Genomic DNA, 19597 nt, shown 5'->3' with positions numbered 1-19597 from the left:
TTATGTTAATAACAATTCCATACTTTTACTCATAAAACCACAAACTAACAAGAAAACTTTCAGCATCTTTCAAAATATTCATTCATTCATTTAGAATTGATTCAGATGCAATTTCAAATAAATGATTACCGAGCCAACGGTAGTCCTACGTTTACCTTGCGGTTGTATCACAGATATAATCCACTTCTTGTTTTTTAACTTTTTTAGGGTTTTTAACGCGGGGAATCGCTGCCCGTAAAAACCCCGTCCCGTTGTACCGCCCGGCGAGCTCCCCGTTATCCAACATTTAAAAGAATCGTGATAAGGTGCGGCACAAATTTCCTTCATAAGCGCTAAGCTCCGTTACAAGCACTAATTACCGTAATATGCTCTGAGGGAACATGAGAGAAAAATGTACGCTGATGGAGAGATGTTATATTGCACTGGTCTATTTTTACGCGGGTACCGCGTTAATTGGAAAATCCGCGTAAAAAAACCACGTTAATTGGAAAAACCGCGGTAATTGGAAAATCCGCGTAAAAAAAAACTCGTAAAAAACCTCGCAAAAAATCTGGGTGTATTTCCTGTTCTTGTCTCAGACAAAAAAAAATCTGCATAAATTTCCTGTCTAATAATATATATCACAACATATGTTGCAATAACGATTTTGAGTAATATGCGTTTGAAAACTCTTAATGAATCGCTACTTTTTTCGTAGAGAGACCCCCCTATATAGAAATCAAAGACATAGTCTTATGTCAAAATCGGTACATTTTACAGTTTTCCTTTGATAAAGGCGAAAATGCAAGCCTGATCTTCTGCTTCATCTATACCTGTTCCTCAGAAACACCGGTGTCAATGTTTAATGATGTTTCCTCCGTTGTGTCCCCGTTTCATATCCCTCCTATCCGATCGATAAACTTTTACTTAGTCGCGGCAATACATACACATACTCTTTACAGATACACAGGTCGAAAGTTGCGCAGACCACTGATCATTCAACAAGAGCCAAAGGTTGTACCAAATAAGAACCGTGGGTGTGTATGTGCATCAAGTATTTGCATATAAGGTGGGATATTACTGTGAGGCATAAGAGGCGATATCGGCAAGGTCATTATTATAGCTTATGGTGCCACACACACACACACCATATTGTCAAACCTGGCACCAAGAAAATATTCATACTGGGTTGGCACACTGGCTATTTTCCTACCGTGTAAGGCCGTTCAAAATTTTTACCTCAGAATGCATCCACAAATCATACACGAAAGAAATTCTATACTTGCATTTGCTTGGACTTTTCAGAAATCTTTCAAAATATTCATTCATTGAGATTGAATTGATTCAATCGATTCAGATACAACTTCCAACAAATAACTACTAAGCCAACGGTAGTCCTTCGTCAATCTTTGGGTTATATCACAGACATAACTCACTCCTATTTTTTATGTCGGCTTTTATTACAAGCAGGAAAATTTCACGGAAGTTGCCTGGTCCGGTTGTGTACTTTTCTACTTTTCAATAAAATCGGTATTTTTTCAGCTCAGGAAACAATCTGGAGAGTAAGGAGGGTGTGGCACGGACACCGAAATTTTGCATTTGAAGCTCCGCAATCTACGTTTCGTTCAAATTTACTATTGGTTCCGAAAATCGATTTTACTTCCATCCTGTTTTATTTCCAAACTTAGCTTACAATAACATAAAACCAGTATTTCCGAATGTGGAATTAAGACGGTTCTATGGGTTTTTGTAATGATCAAACTGAATCAAACTTTTTAACAGTAGGTAGAACTTGCGTCTATTAGTTTCGGGAAAAACCAACATATTTCACGCTGTAGGAATTAACCGACTGGTTACACATTGCCAAAGATTCGTCATATCGAGTGGAGCTTGTTTCTGCTGAAGAAATAAACTGAAGTTACGTTACGTTATCTATTATAGTTGACATACGAAAAAAGTAGTTCAAAACATTTATTTCATTGATAGTTTAATTTTTTTCTAAGTAATATTTTTCCAGTGTATCATCGGCCGGGAGTGTATAACGAATCGGACAGAGTTTCATTGAACCGACCGCATCATATCGCCACACTTTTGCTCTCTCACAGTTTTGGCACAGCGCATCCATGTCCAGGAAGCAGTAGTCATATTTAATTGCAACAACTTGATTATTTCACCCACCCATTAGGCGCCTCAATCGATTTGGCAACAAGTTCTTGGATGTCGGCCAGAAATGAAATTTCTCCGAGTTCGTTTGTACGTCGTTTCGCCTCAAATCGTCAAATTAACAGACATGGAAATGGTTTTCGGAAGAATTGAAAGCGATGCGGTGGATTGTTTTGATTTCAGTAACATTTTTTAAATTGTTGATTCCTGATTGAACGCTGATCTCTGAACTCACATTTAGTTTAATATGCGGAAAACATCTGAAGTTGGTTATAATTTCGCGAGGGTCGCTGATTAGAAATATCATTGTGCACAGCGCATCTCAATCGAGTTGCTCATTTCCGCCTACATCAAAAGCTGATTGCGGAAACAGTTATTATCGATGAGCAAATGATGCGATTGCATCGGAATCTCAACAATTGGCGCGCTTCAGTGATTGTTTGTTGAATAATTATGTGTGAAAGTTCATGCCGTTTGAACGACATGCAACGCGCAAGCGACCAAGTAACCTTCACGCAAAGCTATTGGTTACGGCCAGAATCTCTCAACTTGAGTATAACCTTCCACATTCTTTCATTTAGAACACGCTCATATTCAATTGTTTTTCATTGCACCCCTTTGATCCCTTGGTAACCAGAAACAAAAGTCCAGAACAAAACAAATCATAATTGAGTTACAAAGCAATTATTCCCTTACCTGTTTCATGTTGAAGTCACTCGCCGGTTCCACCGACGGACATTCGCCCGTTTTGTACGTGTGGGCGCTGGAGAGCGTGACCAAACCGCTAACTATTGCACAAAGTGCAAGCGCTGCAAAAAACTTTGTCATCTTCCGGTCTTATTTCCTGGCTAACTTTTGCACTAAAATTCCAGTCGTCACCGCCGCCGCTGCCACCACACCACCGTGACGCCTCCACACGAACGGATGGAATAAGTTTTTTGACTTTCGGTTTGTTCACTTTTTGGGTTCGGAACTTTTTCCCGCACTCCGCTCTGTGGTGTAATTCTTCACACTTTTACACTTCAGGTAGGTACCCAAAGTTCTGCGTCGTTTCTCAGAAACCACTGCGCCGCGTAACGATCCTATCGAGCCCAGTGTAAAACTTGGATTGAGAATCAGTTCAAGCGGTGTGGTATCTTGAACAACAAGTTTACGAGAATCCCACCAGTTCGTACGAAGCTCTAATCGCGAACACTAGAAGGATGTTGATGATCTCTCGGTGTGTGATTATGTGTGTAGATGTGTGCCTGCCTTTGTGTGTTGGTTTTGGATTCTTCCTCGATCGCAGTATTCTGTTTCTCGCTGATTGAAAACACAAAACATAGATTAGTCAGAATGGTGACTCGTGTTGTTCAGTGCTCCCCTTTGCCTATACGTGCTTATGCATTAAATGAATACGGTGTGCCCAGCGGGGATTTTTAGGGAAAATGATTTTTGTTATATTTTTTTAAAAATAATTTCTTCGTTTTTAATCATTATTGTTATAATTGATCGGAATACTGGTCTTGATGATAAAAATCGCTTTAGAATTCAAACAGATAAGCGATCATGGTTCTAATTCCAGTCTTCTAGAATTCAGGTCCATCATAATCAGGGTTACCACATTTAATTCTGTACAATTTTCTGAAAAAATCTATATATCTGTATTTATAGCAAAAAAATCTGTATGAAAAATCTGTGTCGGGAAAAGAACAATGAAAATAAAGGTTTTTAGGTTTACATTTTTAATTTATGTTTCTTATTTATGGGGTTTTTTTTAATCCAAAATATATATTTTTATTAAGGCTCATATGGCGTCAGCCTAACGGGGCCGGGAGTTCAATATTTTGACAATGTTTGCTTACAACTATGTTAGTAATATGGAACCGATTACTCGCGGTTGACTCGAGGTTAGTATTACAAGTGTTCTCATAATTGGTATGTCGCAGTCTTCGATGCTCTGTACGTGTGCCCGACACGGGATACTTCCTATTGGGATGCAGCCGACCATTAATCAGCAACGCCCCCCTAGTCTGTACCCCATATCTAGCGTGGTGCGTCTTTCTCGACTCGAGGAATCCAGGATAGAGTGGTCACTAGCCGGCGCAATCATCAGCTCGTGTAGAGTTGTCATGAGCGGTACAACCTTTGGCTCTTGTTGAATGATCAGTGGACTGCACAACCTTCGGCCCGTGCATCTGTAAAGAGTGTGTGTATGTATTGCCGCGACTAAGTAAAAGTTTATCGATCGGATAGGAGGGATATGAAACGGGGACACAACGAAGGAAACATCATTAAACGTTGACATCGGCGTTTCTGAGGAACAGGTATAGATGAAGCAGAAGATCAGGATCCCGGCTACCTAAGATATCCCGGACGGGGATATCCGATTGTCTGCCTTGTGCTCTCAGTGCTCTAGAGAGCTGAGAGCGAGCAGCATGGAACCGGATACACGACCAGACAACATGCTCGATGTCGTGGTAGCCATCGCCACAATCACAAAGATTGTTTGCTGCGAGCCCAATGCGATAGAGATGCGCGTTTAGGTTGTAGTGATTGGACATAAGCCGAGATATCACGCGAATGAAATCACGACCTACATTCAATCCCTTGAACCATGCACTCGTCGAGACCTTAGGGATAATCGTATGTAACCAACGACCGAACTCATCTCCACTCCACATGCGCTGCCAACTTACGAGCGTGTACTGACGAGGAATGTGGAAAAATTCATTATAAGCAATTTGCCTTTCAAAAAGTGTGCCTTCTAAAGCGCCCACCTTAGCTAGCGAGTCCGCTTTCTCATTTCCTGGAATCGAGCAATGAGAGGGAACCCATGCTAAGGTAATCTTGAATAATTTTTCGACCAAAACACTCAATAGATGTCTTATTCTTGTTAGGAAATAAGATGAGCGTTTATCAACTTTCATTGAGCGGATTGCCTCTATTGAGCTGAGACTGTCTGAAAAAATAAAATAGTGGTCGATGGGCAATGTTTCAATGATCCCTAATTCTACCAATGGAACGAGAGTGCCGAAGTTTGACCCCGCGTACACAGAGGTTGCCTCCAAGGTCATCCCATCCATTATTTATGGGTTGTAAAAGTCGTATCAATACAACATAATCTATATATATAAATATGGATTTCTGTCTGTCTGTCTCTCTGATTCTTATGGACTCGGAAACTACTGAACCGATCAACATGAAAATTTGTATGTAGGGGTTTTTGGGACCGGGGAAGGTTTTCGTGATAGTTTGAGATCCCTCACTCCTCTTTAAGGGGGTATCTGCCATACAAATTAAACACAAATTTCTACATTACTCGGGAATTAATCAAGCAAATGAAACTAATTTTGGCATGTGGAGATTTTAGGGTGCATTAAATGTTTTTACGATGGTGAGACACTTCCCCCCCTCTCTGAGGGGGAGCTGCCATACAAATGAAAGACAAATTTCTGCATAATTCGAAAACTAATCAAGCAAATGGAGCCAAATTTGTCATGCGAATGTTACAGGGGACACGAAACGTTTCCATTGGTGAATAGACTCTCCACCCCTCTCTCTCTGAGGAGGGGCTGCCATACAAATAAAACTCAAATTTCTGCATTACTCAAGAATTAATCAAGCAAATGGAACCAAATTTGGCATGTGAAGGTTTTAGGGTGCAATAAATATTTCTATGGTGGTTAGACACTCCACCCCTCTTTCTAATGGGAGCTGCCATACAAAATTAAACGGGGTCGATTAGAAGATCAATCAATGAACAGTTCTGCGTTTGGACCCATAAACTTGCTCATACGTTTATGAACGTGAATGTTTGAAGGTATTCATAACAAAAAACAAATTTTGGGCGAGACGAAGTTTGCCGGGTCAGCTAGTCTATATATATAAAAATGGATATCTGTCTGTCTGTCTGTCTGATTCTTATGGACTCGGAAACTACTGTGCCGATCAACATGAAAATTGGTATGTAGGGGTTTCTGGGGCCGGGGAAGGTTTTCGTGATAGTTTGAGCCCCCCCTCTCTCTAAGGGGGGGCTCCCATACAAATTAAACACAAAAACGTTACTCGAGAATTATTCAAGCAAATGAAACCAAATTTGACATGTGAAAGTTTTAGGGTGCAATAAATGTTTTTATGGTAGTTATGCTCTCCATCCCACTCTCTAAGGGGGGGCTCCCATACAAATGAAACACCTATTTCTGCATTACTCGAGAATTAATCAAGCAAATGAAATGAAATTTGGCATGTGGAGATTTTAGGGTGCAATAAATGTTTATATGGTGGTAAGACTCTCCACCCCCCTCTAAGGGGGGCTGCCATACAAATGAAACACAAATTTCTGCATTACTCTATAGTGAATTACGCTATGGTGAATTTACCCCTCTCCCTCTCTAAGGGATTAAGGGTGTAATAAATGTTTCTATGGTGGTTAGACTCTCCACCCCCTTCTCTAAGGGAGGGCTTGCATACAAATAAAACTCAAATTTCTGCATTACTCGAGAATTAATCAAGCAAATGATATCAAATTTGGCATGTGGAGGTTCTAGGGTGCAATAAATGTTTATATGGTGGTAAGACTCTCCACCCCCTCTAAGGGGGGCTGCCATACAAATGAAACACAAAGTTCTGCATTACTCTATAGTGAATTACGCTATGGTGAATTTACCCCTCTCCCTCTCTAAGGGGAGGCTGTCATACAAATGAAACACAAACTTATGCACAACTCGAGAACTAATCAAGCACAAAGTTTTTGGGTATGATAAATATTTGTATGATGGTATGACACTCCTCCCTTCTCTGGAATGGAGAGGGGGTCTCATTAAAAAATATTACACATATTTCAACTAAAAATATTCCAACCAAACATGACAATTGAAAATTTTCGGAAAACTCTGAAGGAAAGGGAAAATTCGGAAAATCAAATTCCCATACGTTCTACAATTACATAGTGACAAGTGAAAGTGAAAAATCTTGAACGAGAATTGTGTCTAAAAGAATCTGATATTACAATGATGAGTTTTGTTATAAATACTAGGAATTTTATAGTAAAAGGTAAATTCAACGGGGTCGATTAGAACATCAAACAATGAACAGTTCTGCGATTGGACCCATGAACTTGCTCATAGTAAGAAAACGTGAAAGTTTTGAAGGTATAGATAACAAAAAACTAATTTTGGGCGAGACGAAGTTTGCCGGGTCAGCTAGTATGTCATAAAAAAGGTTTTCTCATAATCCGCTGAATTGTATGATGTTTATACATGGTTTTGTTGAACTTTGACTTCAAATGTTCCGTCAATTTCATCCTTGAAACTCCTTCTTGAGCCGAAGAACTATGAGTGCCAACCGATTTTCAAAAAGTGTCTTACAAACAACCTTACCAATGGATACAAAAATTGGAACCAAGTTATATCAGAGTCACTCAATTTTTGCCCCATTAGATTCGTCTTGAGTTCAGGCTACAACAAATTTCCAATCCTTGTCTATTATCTGCTTCAACGAGTTGAGGGAATTAGCGCTTCAAATCATTAAGGTTTGGTAGCTTGACGAAATTTTGGAGGTTTATCAAGGTCGCAGTTTTGATACCCGGATCGTTGAAATCAAATCGCTTTGAAATCTGTTGCACTAGTTAAATATATAAGTCCCGACAAATCGATTTGCAGGTCAGCTTCCTAGCTGCATACTCCAGCTTCTTCGATATCGATACAATGTAAATATCCTCAGGCTTCTTCAGAAAGACTTCAAAATATTTCATATCAAGGTCAGCATCAGCGAATCATTGCACGTAACTCTCCAAACATATGTTACCCAACATGATCAACAACAACATCCTTGTCTCATTACAAATTTTGCCAAATTGAGACCTTCCTGATTGAAAAGTGCAGTTGTCGTTATTGATGAGCGGCAGAACAAAGATTAGGCACATCATAATGGGTTCAGTCATAGGAAGTGAGTCAATACACGATTGGCAAATTGATTATGGTCATAATTAACATGGAACGAGAAGAATAGTTTAAGCTTTTCAAATCGCTCAAAATTTTTCTTAGCAACTGCCTCCAACAACTGCCATCTCGTTGCGATGTGTTCCACTTTTTTATAAATCAAGATATCTATGTATGCACTGTAATAAAAATAATATTTAAAATTGAATTTAAAAAAAACTGTAAATTCTTCGCTGAAAATCTGTTATTCTGTATATACAGATTCTGTATCTGAAATTTGCCAAAAAGTCTGTAAAATATAGAATATTCTGTATATGTGGCAACCCTGATAATAATAAAAAAACATCAGGATTCCCGATAATTTCCTGCTAATGTGATCGTTCGCTATGAAGGGCACAACAAGGGCAATGCAACTTGATTGTGAAAAGTGGTTATTTGCATCTGTTTACTTCCCATTTGATCATGCTCAAATAAGTTGTTATAAGAAATTCGAAATGAGTTGCTGAAATAATCTTCCTTAGCACCAGAACAAAAAATTCACATATACGGGGATTTCAATCAACATAATGTGGATTTTAGCACTGATTTTGATAATGAATTATCTTGTTTCCAGTTGTTCGTGATAATAAGACTCTGCAATTTATTTTCAATAAAATAGCCAGTCTTGGATCGAATCAAATCAACAATGTTTATAATCGACAGAAGTGCTTTTTGGATTTCTCGTTGACAAATATGACAAAAAATTTCTGTGTGGCTGAATCAATAACTCTACTATGGAAAAATGAAGCTTTCCACATGATTTTGAATACTGTATGTTTATAGACAACATACAAAAACCATTTGATTATGAATTCGGGGAAGTCAGATTACATCAAAGCAAACCACCAATTAATTAAGTGTAAGCTAAACTATATCAATTGGCAGGGTTTATTTATAAGCGTGGAGAACATTGAAGCAGCAGTGATGTCTTTTTACTCAATAATCAATGAAATTATAAAGGGGGAGATACCAAAGAGACGAAAAAGAAGAATCATAAACACAAAATACCCGGTTTGGTTAATCAAAACATAAAAAATCTAAAAAATAAAACACATAAGAAACATAAAAATTATGTCAAATAAGTACTAATGAAAATGACGCAAGAAATACTACGATGAGACAGCGAAGTTCCACTAGGAATGTTAGAGCCATTTTGGGAAGAAGACATAAGATTCTTCTTACTATAAATAAAATCGCTAAAGAAATAAGCGCGGTCGTCATGAACAGTCGTAAACGGTTGTAATTGGTCGTATTCTCGACGTAAACACAAACAGAGTGAGAGAGTGAGCAGCTATGATGTGTTTTTTGTGTGAGTGTGCGCGTTTGCATGTGTTATGTGTGTGAGACCGTGCGCGTCTGCGTGTGTTCGTTTGCGTGTACATGTGCGTGTATGTGTTTGTGTGTGCGTGTGCGTGTGCGTGTGTGTTTTGGTTGGTTGGTTGGTTGATGTAAACAAAAACAGTGTGAGAGAGTGAGCAGTCAGCAGATGCGATGTATTTTTTGTGTGAGAGAGTGTGCGCATATGCGTGTGTCTTGTGTGTGAGGCTGTGCGCGTTCGCTTGTGTGCATGTGTTTGTTAGTGCGAGAGAGTAGAGAATAGAGAGAGTAGAGAGTAGAGAGAGTAAAGAGAGTAGAGAATACAGAGAGTAGAGAATAGAGAGAGTAGAGAGTAGAGAGAGTAAAGAGAGTAGAGAATACAGAGAGTAGAGAATAGAGAGAGTAGAGAATAGAGAGAGTAGAGAGAGTGAAAGTAGAGAGTAGAGAGAGTAGAGAGTAGAGAGAGTAGAGAGTAGAGAGAGTAGAGAGTAGAGAGGGCAGAGAGTAGAGAGAGTAGAGAGTAGAGAGTGTAAAGAGAGTAGAGAATAGAGAGAGTAGAGAATAGATAGAGTAGAGAGAGTAGAGAGAGTAGAGAGTAGAAAGAGTAGAGAGAGTTGAGAGTAGAGAGTAGAGAGAGTAGAGAGTAGAAAGAGTAGAGAGAGTAGAGAGTAGAGAATAGAGTAGAGAGAGTAGAGGGTAGAAAGTAAAGAGTAGAGAGTAGAGAGTAGAGAGTAGAGAGAGTAGAGAGTAGAGAGAGTAGAGAGTAGAGAGTAGAGAGAGTAGAGAGTAGAGAGTAGAGAGAGTAGAGAGAGTAGAGAGAGTAGAGAGTAGAGAGATTGAAACATAAAATTGGACCGCTATTATAAGAAATACAAATCTGACGCTAATCTCGAAAACCATCTGAACATTTGCGAACAGTTCAACTAAACTGTTAAAGACGCCTTTGAAGATTACAACTCAAAAACAGAGTTCAAAATAAAATTTAACCCAAAAAGTTTCTTCAATTACATAAAAATAAAATTAAAAAACAAAATTGAAAAGCAATAGTTTTCCATCACGCATGAACCTTGACGAAACCGTAGAGAATAACCCAGAAGGAATTTGCAACCTCTTAGCAACATTTTTTCCAGGAAGTTTATATTGAAACATATGAGATCGTTTCCATGTGATGTTGGAGTCAGACAACTAACTGCCAGTGAAATTTTTAACGCATTAAATAAGCGTGACGTCACGAGAGGGCCAGGTCCTGATGGAATTCGACCAGTTTTTATAAAAAATGGCAACTGAATTTACTCATCCACTTTTATGGCTTTTCAATAAATCATTGGGATCGGAAAGATTCCAAAAAAAAACCTTTCTTGTACAAATCTTCAAATTTGGTAATAGATCTGATGTGAGAAATTATCGTGGAGTAACAATTTTTTCTTGCATTTCATAATTATTTGAGGCCATAATAAACCTAAAACTTTTTTAACAACTAAAAACACGAATTACGAATAAGCAACACAGTTTTTTCCGAAGGGCGCTCAGCAACAACAAATTTGCTGGAATTTGTCCATTCATTTTGAATGCAATGGAGAACGGTAATCAAGTTGAAGCTCTGTACACTGACTTCAGTAAAGCTTTCGATCGTGCCGAGCATTGTCGTGCTGCAAAATAACTTTATCGTGTCTTTGCTCATATTGTGACCGTTTTTCCTTCAGTGCACGGCTCAAACGCATCAACTGTCGTCGGTAGAGGTCCCCCGTAATGGTTTCATTCGGTTTTAGCTGCTCATAGTACACCCCACCAAGCTGATCCCACCAAATAGACAGCATAATCTTCTAGCTGTGAATATTCCGCGCGGCCGTCGATGTTTGGTATATACTGAAAAAGACGCGCAATGGCAGTAGCTTTTCATCGAATGTCTGGAAATTTGATTCACTGGAATAATAGTCAAGTTACGCCATCAGTTGTAAAGCCGAAGAAACTTACCGGCACACCTCCATGGTAAGTAATGGTATTAATATACCATTACTCTTCCTTAAACATAAAAAATTGGGATAGAAGTCAAGCTATCAAAATGGCTCGAATCACATTTGACTGACCGCAAGCGAATAGTAAGATTTAATGGGAAAATTTCTAAACCAATATTTGTTACATCTGGAGTTCCTAAAGGCTTTCATTTGGGACCACTTTTGTTCATTTTATTTGTTAATGATGTTTGCGTTTTTCTAAACGCTGTATATGGTAATAAAAAATGAAGTATACTCTCAAACACTCAAGAATGAAGTTGACATCTTTTATAATTGGTGCACTAAGAGTTTATTACAGCTCAATGTTAGGAAATGCACTTTGATGTCTTTTACAAGAAGAAGAACACAATTGAACAATGGTGTTAAGCTGGGAAATTAATCCATCAATAGACGTCAACGAGTAAGAAACTTGGGCGTGGTCTTAAATTCGAAACTAACCTCCATTGATAATTATAATACAACCATCCATGGAGCAAATGATATGTTCAGTTACATTAAATTACGTTATAAACGTCAGATCAATTCACGAGTATTGAAGGCACACGAAGACAGAATTGAATCTGTACAAAAACAATTTTTATTATTTGCACTTCGTAAACGAGGTTGGTCTTCATATCTTCTCCCTCCAAATGAAGCATGCTGCATGCTAAACAATACGGAAAGCTGAAAAGAACGTCGGAACTCTACCATGATTCTTTTTATCCTTGACATAATATCACAACGATTGGACTTATTAGGAAACAATTAGGATTCTGAGAATCTCTAACATTTTGTACATAGATTAGCGAAAAACAAAATACAGTGACTGGTATAGCAAAATAACTTCGCATTTATAGGGGAGGGTGGCTCTGACCCGACATTTTAAATTAAAACGGCAATTCATCACATAAAATTCTTGTTTCTTTGCAACTTCGGTATTGAAATGAATAGCATAACTCTTTAACTATGTGTTCTACCGATCGGCGTGGTTCATTGGTGTTGATAGGACGGAAGCAGACGCCAAATCGGAATTCCCTTTATTCGACATTTTCAAAAATGGTGGTCCTAAACTGACCCCCCTATGACATACACTCCCTATTCTGTAGGTAATAGGTGAAAATAACTGACGAGCGGAAAACAAATATAAACGTGTTTTGGCTTTCGGTTTGCTGATAAAAAAATGGTTTTTTTTCGGTTGCGTAGGCATGTTTTTGAGTTCTTTCTTCTTTTTATTAATCAATTCCTTCTCAGTTTTCGCCATAAAATTGTTGGAGTAGATCTTACGTTTCAGGTTTGTCCAGAAATTCTCGATGGAACGCTGCTGGGGGATGTTGGGCGGGTTGGGTACCAAATCGATATTCAGCCGCTTCACCTCCTCAAACGATCGCTTCGAGTAGTGAGCCGACGCCAGATCCGGCCAGAACACCGCATCTTCGCATCTTATGGTATTTCTTGAAATTTCCCCGTTCACGGCCAGTCCGGAGGTAAAGAAGAGCGACTTTGATATCCCCTTCTCGCTGATTGTCAGCTACAGCAGCACCTTCTTGGTGAATTCGGTGTGTGAAATAAACTTCACTTCGTAGCTCACTTCCTTCGTGGGGGAAGTAAAATACGAAGTGCTCCGCCAGTCGTCCATCACCACCGCCACGTCGCGATTCGCCGGGAAAATCAACTTGACCATCATATTCAGCCGTTGCCGCTGCGTCATTGCCTGCAGCTCCGAGACCAGTGGACGGAACTTCCGCTTCCCGACGTGTATGTCCATGTTCGCCAGGTATTTTTTCACTGTTTGGCCGGTTGCACCGACCTCCCCTCTCAGCTAGGTATCCACTTTTCCCTCGATCTTTCTCTTCAGCATCCTTTGGAGCTTCTTATCGATCAGGCTCGTCGGCCCTCCGGAACCGGGCGTTCTTTTGATGCTCTGTTTGTTGTCCAATAGTGCCAAGATGCTGTAGATGCCGGAACGGTCGTATCCGGCGTCCACAAAGTGCCGCACGATGTCCGCTTCCGACGCAGCGGGGTACCGTTCTTTGAAGGCGCACACTTCTGAACGGAGTAACTTCACTGTTTTCGCCATCACGGTTAGCGTTCGACAAAAAGAGCTGTCAATGTTTTTCTGCTGACTCATAGGTTACTATGATTGATGCTGCATGGGTAGTTTCGCCAGTTCGTGTGAAGGTAAACCCATGAAAAATCGGCAATTTGTACAGTTGATTGCTCGCTGTTCAGAGCGACACTAAAACAGTAAACTTTTGAATATCAAGATAGTTTTAAGTATCTCTTAGCAAAATCACATCTCCAACGCTTACAATAACACCCAAAGAATAATCCACAAATTATGTAAGTCCTTTCGCAGAACGGTGGCGACAGTAACCGATGTGAAACAATATTTTATCTTCAGTTTTCCACCGAAGAACACAGTTCTCACCGCTAGAAAGTACATTGTTCACATCCAGCACGTTGACGCCATTTTCAACCCGAGAGCAATGCTCGAATTCACGAAAATTGAGTGATTGATGGCAATCAAGCCACCAATAATTCATTCACGCTAGTAACCAGGCGGCAGCGCAGTTTTCCAAATGGCCTTTCTCAAGACGGAGTTGTTAGTTGACCGGGCGTACTTCGTCCCGCTCATAATTAATCAAAATATGAACTCTTTCGAATATGCACGTTTTCTTATTAAGTGAATGTACATGGATTTAATCGCAGAACTTGCCATTTATTAATATTGTAATTAATCCCTTACGATTCCTTTCACTATAATTTTCCTATTAATTCTACCAAAACTCGTCATTATAATATGAAGTTATTTTCAGACACATTTTTTGTTCAAGATTCTTGATTCATTTGCAAATAACAGGTTTCTCCGGTGCATGGAATACATTTTTTTATCCAAAACGGGGCCGGGAGTTCAATATTTCGACAATGTTTGCCATATAACTATGTTAGTAATATGTAACCGATTACTTGCGGTTGGCTCGATGTTAGTATTACAAGAGTTCTCATAATTGGTATGTTGCTGTCTCCAATGCTCTGTACGTGTGCCCGACACGGGATACTTCCTGTTGGGATGCAGTTGACCATTAATCAGCAACGCCCCCCTAGTCTGTACCCCATATCTTGCGCGGTGCGTCTTCTTGACTCGAGGAATCCAGGATAGAATGGTCACTAGCCGGCTACATGGCGGCATGGAATACATGTTTAATGAAATTTCAAAATTTAAACTATAACATAACATCTACGGGAAGAGACGAATACAACAAAATAAAAACGAATCAAATCGGACCATTCCTTCTTCGGGTTTTGCGCTTAGCAACACTTTTGGCCTTCCATTTTCATGCTTATAGATATAAGATATAGGAGTGCGTTGTTTCGAAGAAATTGAAATTGGTTATATCTCGAGAACGATTAGTCCTAGGATAAAATGCTATTGATAGTTTTTCATGTTGAATCGCATTTAGATTCTACTAATCATATTATTTTTCTTAAATGGTTACGATTTCAGAAAGTATTGATATTTCCTAAATTAGAAAATAATATATCTCTATTTTAACGAGTCCGACTCGGCACCACTATACGTCAAATTTTGTCAAATTAGAAGAGGTTTCCAATAAAAATTAACGAAAAATATCGAAGGGGGATGTTTTGAGATATAAAAGTTTTCAATGTGAGATAAAATTTTTGAGTAAGATTTTTTAACAGTGTATTCTAAATGTTATTTTTGCGCAATAGATAAATGATTTTCCAACAATTTTGCCAAATGTTATATTTTAATCAGACATCTGGATTTTGAGTTAAGATTTTATGAAAGAAATAAAGACGAAAATTGTGATTCAGGGTAGCTTTCATCATGAGTACCAAGTTTCAAAAAATCGGAGAGGGTCGGGTTAAAGTTTGCTGTTTTTAATTATTTATTAAATGGATAATTGAATACTTGTTTGAAGAGTCGTGGATAAATATATGTTTCATTTTGTAATTTATGAGAAACAAGCATTTGAAAAACAGCTATTTTGAAGCGTCGCACGTCACAAAAATAGAGCATGTTTTTTAATTTATCAGATGAACTTAAGTTCAACCATGTTTATACCTGTGTTTCTCTTAGTATACAATAAGGGTCAACAACCCGTGAAATTTGGTTAAGATCGGTCCACAAATAGAAGAGTATGAACTGTCTCAAGAAGTTGTTGCCATGTCACGAAAAGTATACGATCTATTCCAGCGTGACGTGACATCAAATACTGACGTGATATGATCTGACTTTTTGCTGTTTCGGACTGTTGAACATTAATGATTAATTTAATTAATTTCAGTTTCGTTTCAAAACATACAAATGAATTTTGTTCTATGATTTGTCAAAAATAGATGAACGTAGATTCCAGAATCATGATTCGACATCTGGTTTGTTGATAATGGTGTTAAATGACAAAAATAAGGAGAACCCAAACGATATGAGTATTGTGTGCAAGGGTCTTCCCAGCCGAAGTCGAATATCGTATTCCGATGCTATTTTGGAATCGAAGATGGTGACTTCCGGGTCGTTAAGCACGGCTCTGAAAGGCCGGGAATAATCTAACGAAAATTCAACAATACGATCGGGAATGATAGTGTTAGTATATACCCATGGGTGCGCGAAGAAGAATGAAAAAATATAATATAGTTTTATAATGAGCAGATTGGATTTGAACGAGAGGGAGATAATATAAGAGAGGATAGAACTAAACCTTAGAGTGACGCGTGTGGAATTACACAATGAAAGTGCACATAAAAATGCACACGCAAATGCCAACAGTCAACATACATTGAGTTGATCAAAAGTTACTGATAGCAAAATCAAATGGGTAGAGAGCGCCACCCGATGAGCCAGGCTTGTGCGAGCAATTGGTGACAAGCGCCAGGGTGAACGTATTAAATAATCACGAAGTAAAAACTGGAGTTTGGTTTAGGACCATCTTTTGGACCGACCTCGACATTTTACAAATAACGGCATACATTGTACTACAGATATCAGGTAGATTTAATATATATTGCTTATTTTGATACCATAAGCAATTCAAATTGCCTTGTTTTGTGATGTTGTAATTTTTCCGTAATTTGAAAGAACATTGAACTCATTTTTCATACAGGTTAAAACAATTTTTTCTCTGTTTTCGAAGCAACCAAAACGCAAAATGGCGTTACAATACTAGAATGAAGGGAGCAAGAAAAAAGTCACCACATTATCAAATTGTCAGTCTTGTGATACCTTTTATGTCACTACTGAAAACTCGGTAAAAAGCACCGTTCCTGAGATACAAAGCGGGTAGGGTCAGGTCAGGACCACCGGTCCGGATAAGGTCATCAGATTGAGAAGTCCGAACACCAGATTTCCCGAGCCATGGACCTCATAGATCTAGCTGGATTCTTTTCAATCATTTTTTTCTACTTTTTTCAGAGGTTCAGCGGTATTAGAACAGCACTTGTATTTCTTCCAGGTAGGTGTGTATGATAATTTATTACTTTTCCAAGCCTTTTACCGACCGAACTATCTCCTTTGCACTTGCTCCGTCGCGCAATAAAACGACGACGGCTTTAAGGGTCCCCTACATGATAAATTAGAATGACATTACTTCGTCAGAATGACAATAAAATTGATCGTGTAAAGTTGACAAAATTGAAATGACAGACAATAATGATGCATATCCGGATTTTCTGATCCCGCTCCATCATTTCTGTAATAGGGCAGGGACACTATCATTGGTGGTGTCTAGGAAACTGTGCGACATCTTGTGTTAAAATCTATGTTTGTGAGGAAATTTACTCTCTATCAGGTTAGTGGGCCCAAGAGAATTTTCTATCTCTAAAATTTGAATGAAAGTTATTGCTTGTTGTTACTTGAATGCATAAAACACGTAGCACTGAACCTTACCTATTCAATTTTTTATAATTTTTCTGAAATCCCTACTAAAACTCATAATTATAAAATAAAAATATACCCTGAAATTATTTTAGTTCAAGGTTTTTTTCACCATTTGCGGAAAACCTGTTATTCTACTACATAGAGCAACATATTTGATGCGAAGAAAGTGATTTTCATTTATGTTATTTGATTTTAAAAGTTTGCCCATTCCACCTGAAAATCCATTATCATTTTCGCTTCACAACGATGAAGCACGAAGCATAAAATGTTAATTCGCGATAGCTGCTACACAGTGTCGACATCTACTACCTAATTAAGGGGGTTAAGCAACAGTGGCTAGCGCTTTCAAGCGCAACCCCAACCTCTCCGTTCAAGATGTCGCAAATAAGTTGGGAATATCGTCTACAACCGTGCATGAAGCTAAAAACGATCCGGACTATCGACTTATAAGAAGGTAATGACTCCAAATCGCAACGATAAGAAAAACCTTACGGCAAAAACAAGATCTCGGAAGCTGTATACGACATAGTTGACAATGTTTGATTGCGTGATAATGGACGACGAAACCCACGTCAAGGCAGACTTCAGACAGCTTCCTGGACAAGAGTTTTATACAGCAACCGGAAGGGGAAAGGTGGCAGACATTTTCAAGCATATTAAACTATCAAAGTTTGCCAAGAAATATCGCGTTTGGCAAGCTATCTGTACCTGTGGCTTGAAAAGCGACATTTTTGTTGCAACCGGGACCGTTAACCAGGAAATTTACGTGAAAGAGTGTCTTCAAAAGCGTTTGCTGCCTTTCCTGACTTGTCTGTGCTGTTTTGACCGGATTTGGCATCCTGCCATTATGGAAAAAAGGCCATGGAGTGGTATGCCGCTAACAAGATGCAGGTTGTGCCCAAGGATAAGAACCCTCCCAACACACCAGAACTTCGCCCAATCGAAAAATATTGGGCGATAGTTAAGCAGAACCTTAAGAAGACCCAAAAAACTGTTAGCAGCGAGAAGCAGTTCAAAGCAAACTGGCGTTCTGCGGCAAAGAAAGTGGATAAGGTGACTGTACAAAATCTGATGGCAGGCGTCAAACGAAAGGCTCACCAATTTGGACTAGGTCGACCGAAATCTTAACTGAGTATTTCTTCCGTTTTTTATACATATTGAACTTCAAAAAGAAAGATACTTTGATTTTTTTAATAAACAAATAATCGATTTACACGCAATTTAGTTTGACCACTTTTTGATCCGAACACCCTTTATGTAGCATTTAGTTGCTCATCATACCAAATGCAACAATTTTGCTTGTTAATGTTTCCGTTCAACCCGAAATGCTAACACATTTGTCTGAGTTTTCGAAAAACATTTCCACAGAGCACGATTTTACTATGAATTTTGATGATTTATAAACGTTGTTTGGTTGGATGCCTTCCCATATAGAATTTATAATACAATTAACTAGAATCCTTTTTGGTTCGACACATAAAAAATATTTATGATCAAAATCGACTCTAATTTTTTTTTGCAACTTACGAAACTATTCGTAAATTATACTTGTTTTCATAAAAAAAGATTCCCCTAAAACCATCATCTGAACCACCGCATACGCGAGAAGTGTTCCGATAATCAACTTGCTCTCGGTGTCATCTGGAGAGATGTAGAGTGAGCGAGTCAAGTACTAAATTGAGCTCGTGATCATCCACTTTAATTCTTCCCACCGCCACGCCACGAGTTGTCTGCTCCCTGTTGTTGAGCTTATCAATATAGCTGACTGCTGGACTGGACCTGATTGGAAGCGTAAATTTCTAAGAACACAATCTAGGTCTTTGGTATTTTCATCTCGCACATCACTCACAGAGCACACTGACACTCTAATAGCTGTAAAGCGTTTCGATTCTCCCACTGGGTACCAGAGACTGATGGTGGTCAGAGCCGGATGATTTGCTTTTGTTTTCCTCTCTGCCCCAAACAGGCCCCTGGTAGTGTCTGTCTGGTGGCGGTTGCCTTGCGGTGAGGTGTTTACACAGGCAAACACAGAATACGACCGGACCGACGCACGTTACGATGACTCAGATAATCAGCTTGGTAGAACTAATACTTACGACCAACGGTGGTCAATGGGGAGCAACTATCGGTTCGTTATTTGTTTAGCCTCGGATGCCTGTGTGTTTGTCTTGTTATGCTTTCTTGACCTCTGACTTTGTTTTGCTTTCCCCATCGATAATTAACCATCGATGGAAGAGTGGTACAACCAACCACATGTGATTAGTGCCGATTTCAGAATCGTTCTTTTA

The 19597-nt window shown here is 39.0% G+C and overlaps 2 protein-coding genes across 3 annotated transcripts in view; both read right to left on the bottom strand.

The window, feature by feature from the left end:
* Positions 1-19288, bottom strand: part of LOC129771815 (apolipoprotein D-like) — a 47004-nt gene extending 27716 nt beyond the window's left edge. The window contains exons 1-2 of one of the 2 annotated variants that reach the window (XM_055775870.1): positions 19159-19288; positions 2839-3444 (exon numbers count right to left, since the gene is read on the bottom strand). In XM_055775870.1, coding sequence (XP_055631845.1) covers positions 2839-2970 — 132 coding nt within the window. In that variant the 5' untranslated portion in view covers positions 2971-3444; positions 19159-19288. The remainder of the gene's footprint in view (positions 1-2838; positions 3445-19158) is intronic. The other variant, XM_055775869.1, reaches the window with a different exon arrangement.
* On the bottom strand, positions 3454-18822 carry LOC129771814 (uncharacterized). Its single transcript, XM_055775868.1, has 2 exons — positions 4305-18822; positions 3454-4267 (listed from the first exon to the last, which is right to left on the bottom strand). The coding sequence occupies exon 1, from the start codon at positions 10262-10264 to the stop codon at positions 9320-9322; it is 945 nt and encodes a 314-aa protein (XP_055631843.1). The 5' UTR covers positions 10265-18822; the 3' UTR covers positions 3454-4267; positions 4305-9319.
* Positions 19289-19597: the final 309 nt, after the last annotated feature.

This window comes from Toxorhynchites rutilus, chromosome 2, assembly GCF_029784135.1.
Source record: "Toxorhynchites rutilus septentrionalis strain SRP chromosome 2, ASM2978413v1, whole genome shotgun sequence".
NCBI lineage: Eukaryota > Metazoa > Arthropoda > Insecta > Diptera > Culicidae > Toxorhynchites > Toxorhynchites rutilus.
This window is presented reverse-complemented; position numbering and strand designations above follow the sequence as displayed.

Bases quoted from the DNA above. Each gene is read 5' to 3' on its own strand.
- LOC129771814 (XM_055775868.1), bottom strand. From the start codon at position 10,264: ATGTTTCAATCTCTCTACTCTCTACTCTCTCTACTCTCTCTACTCTCT.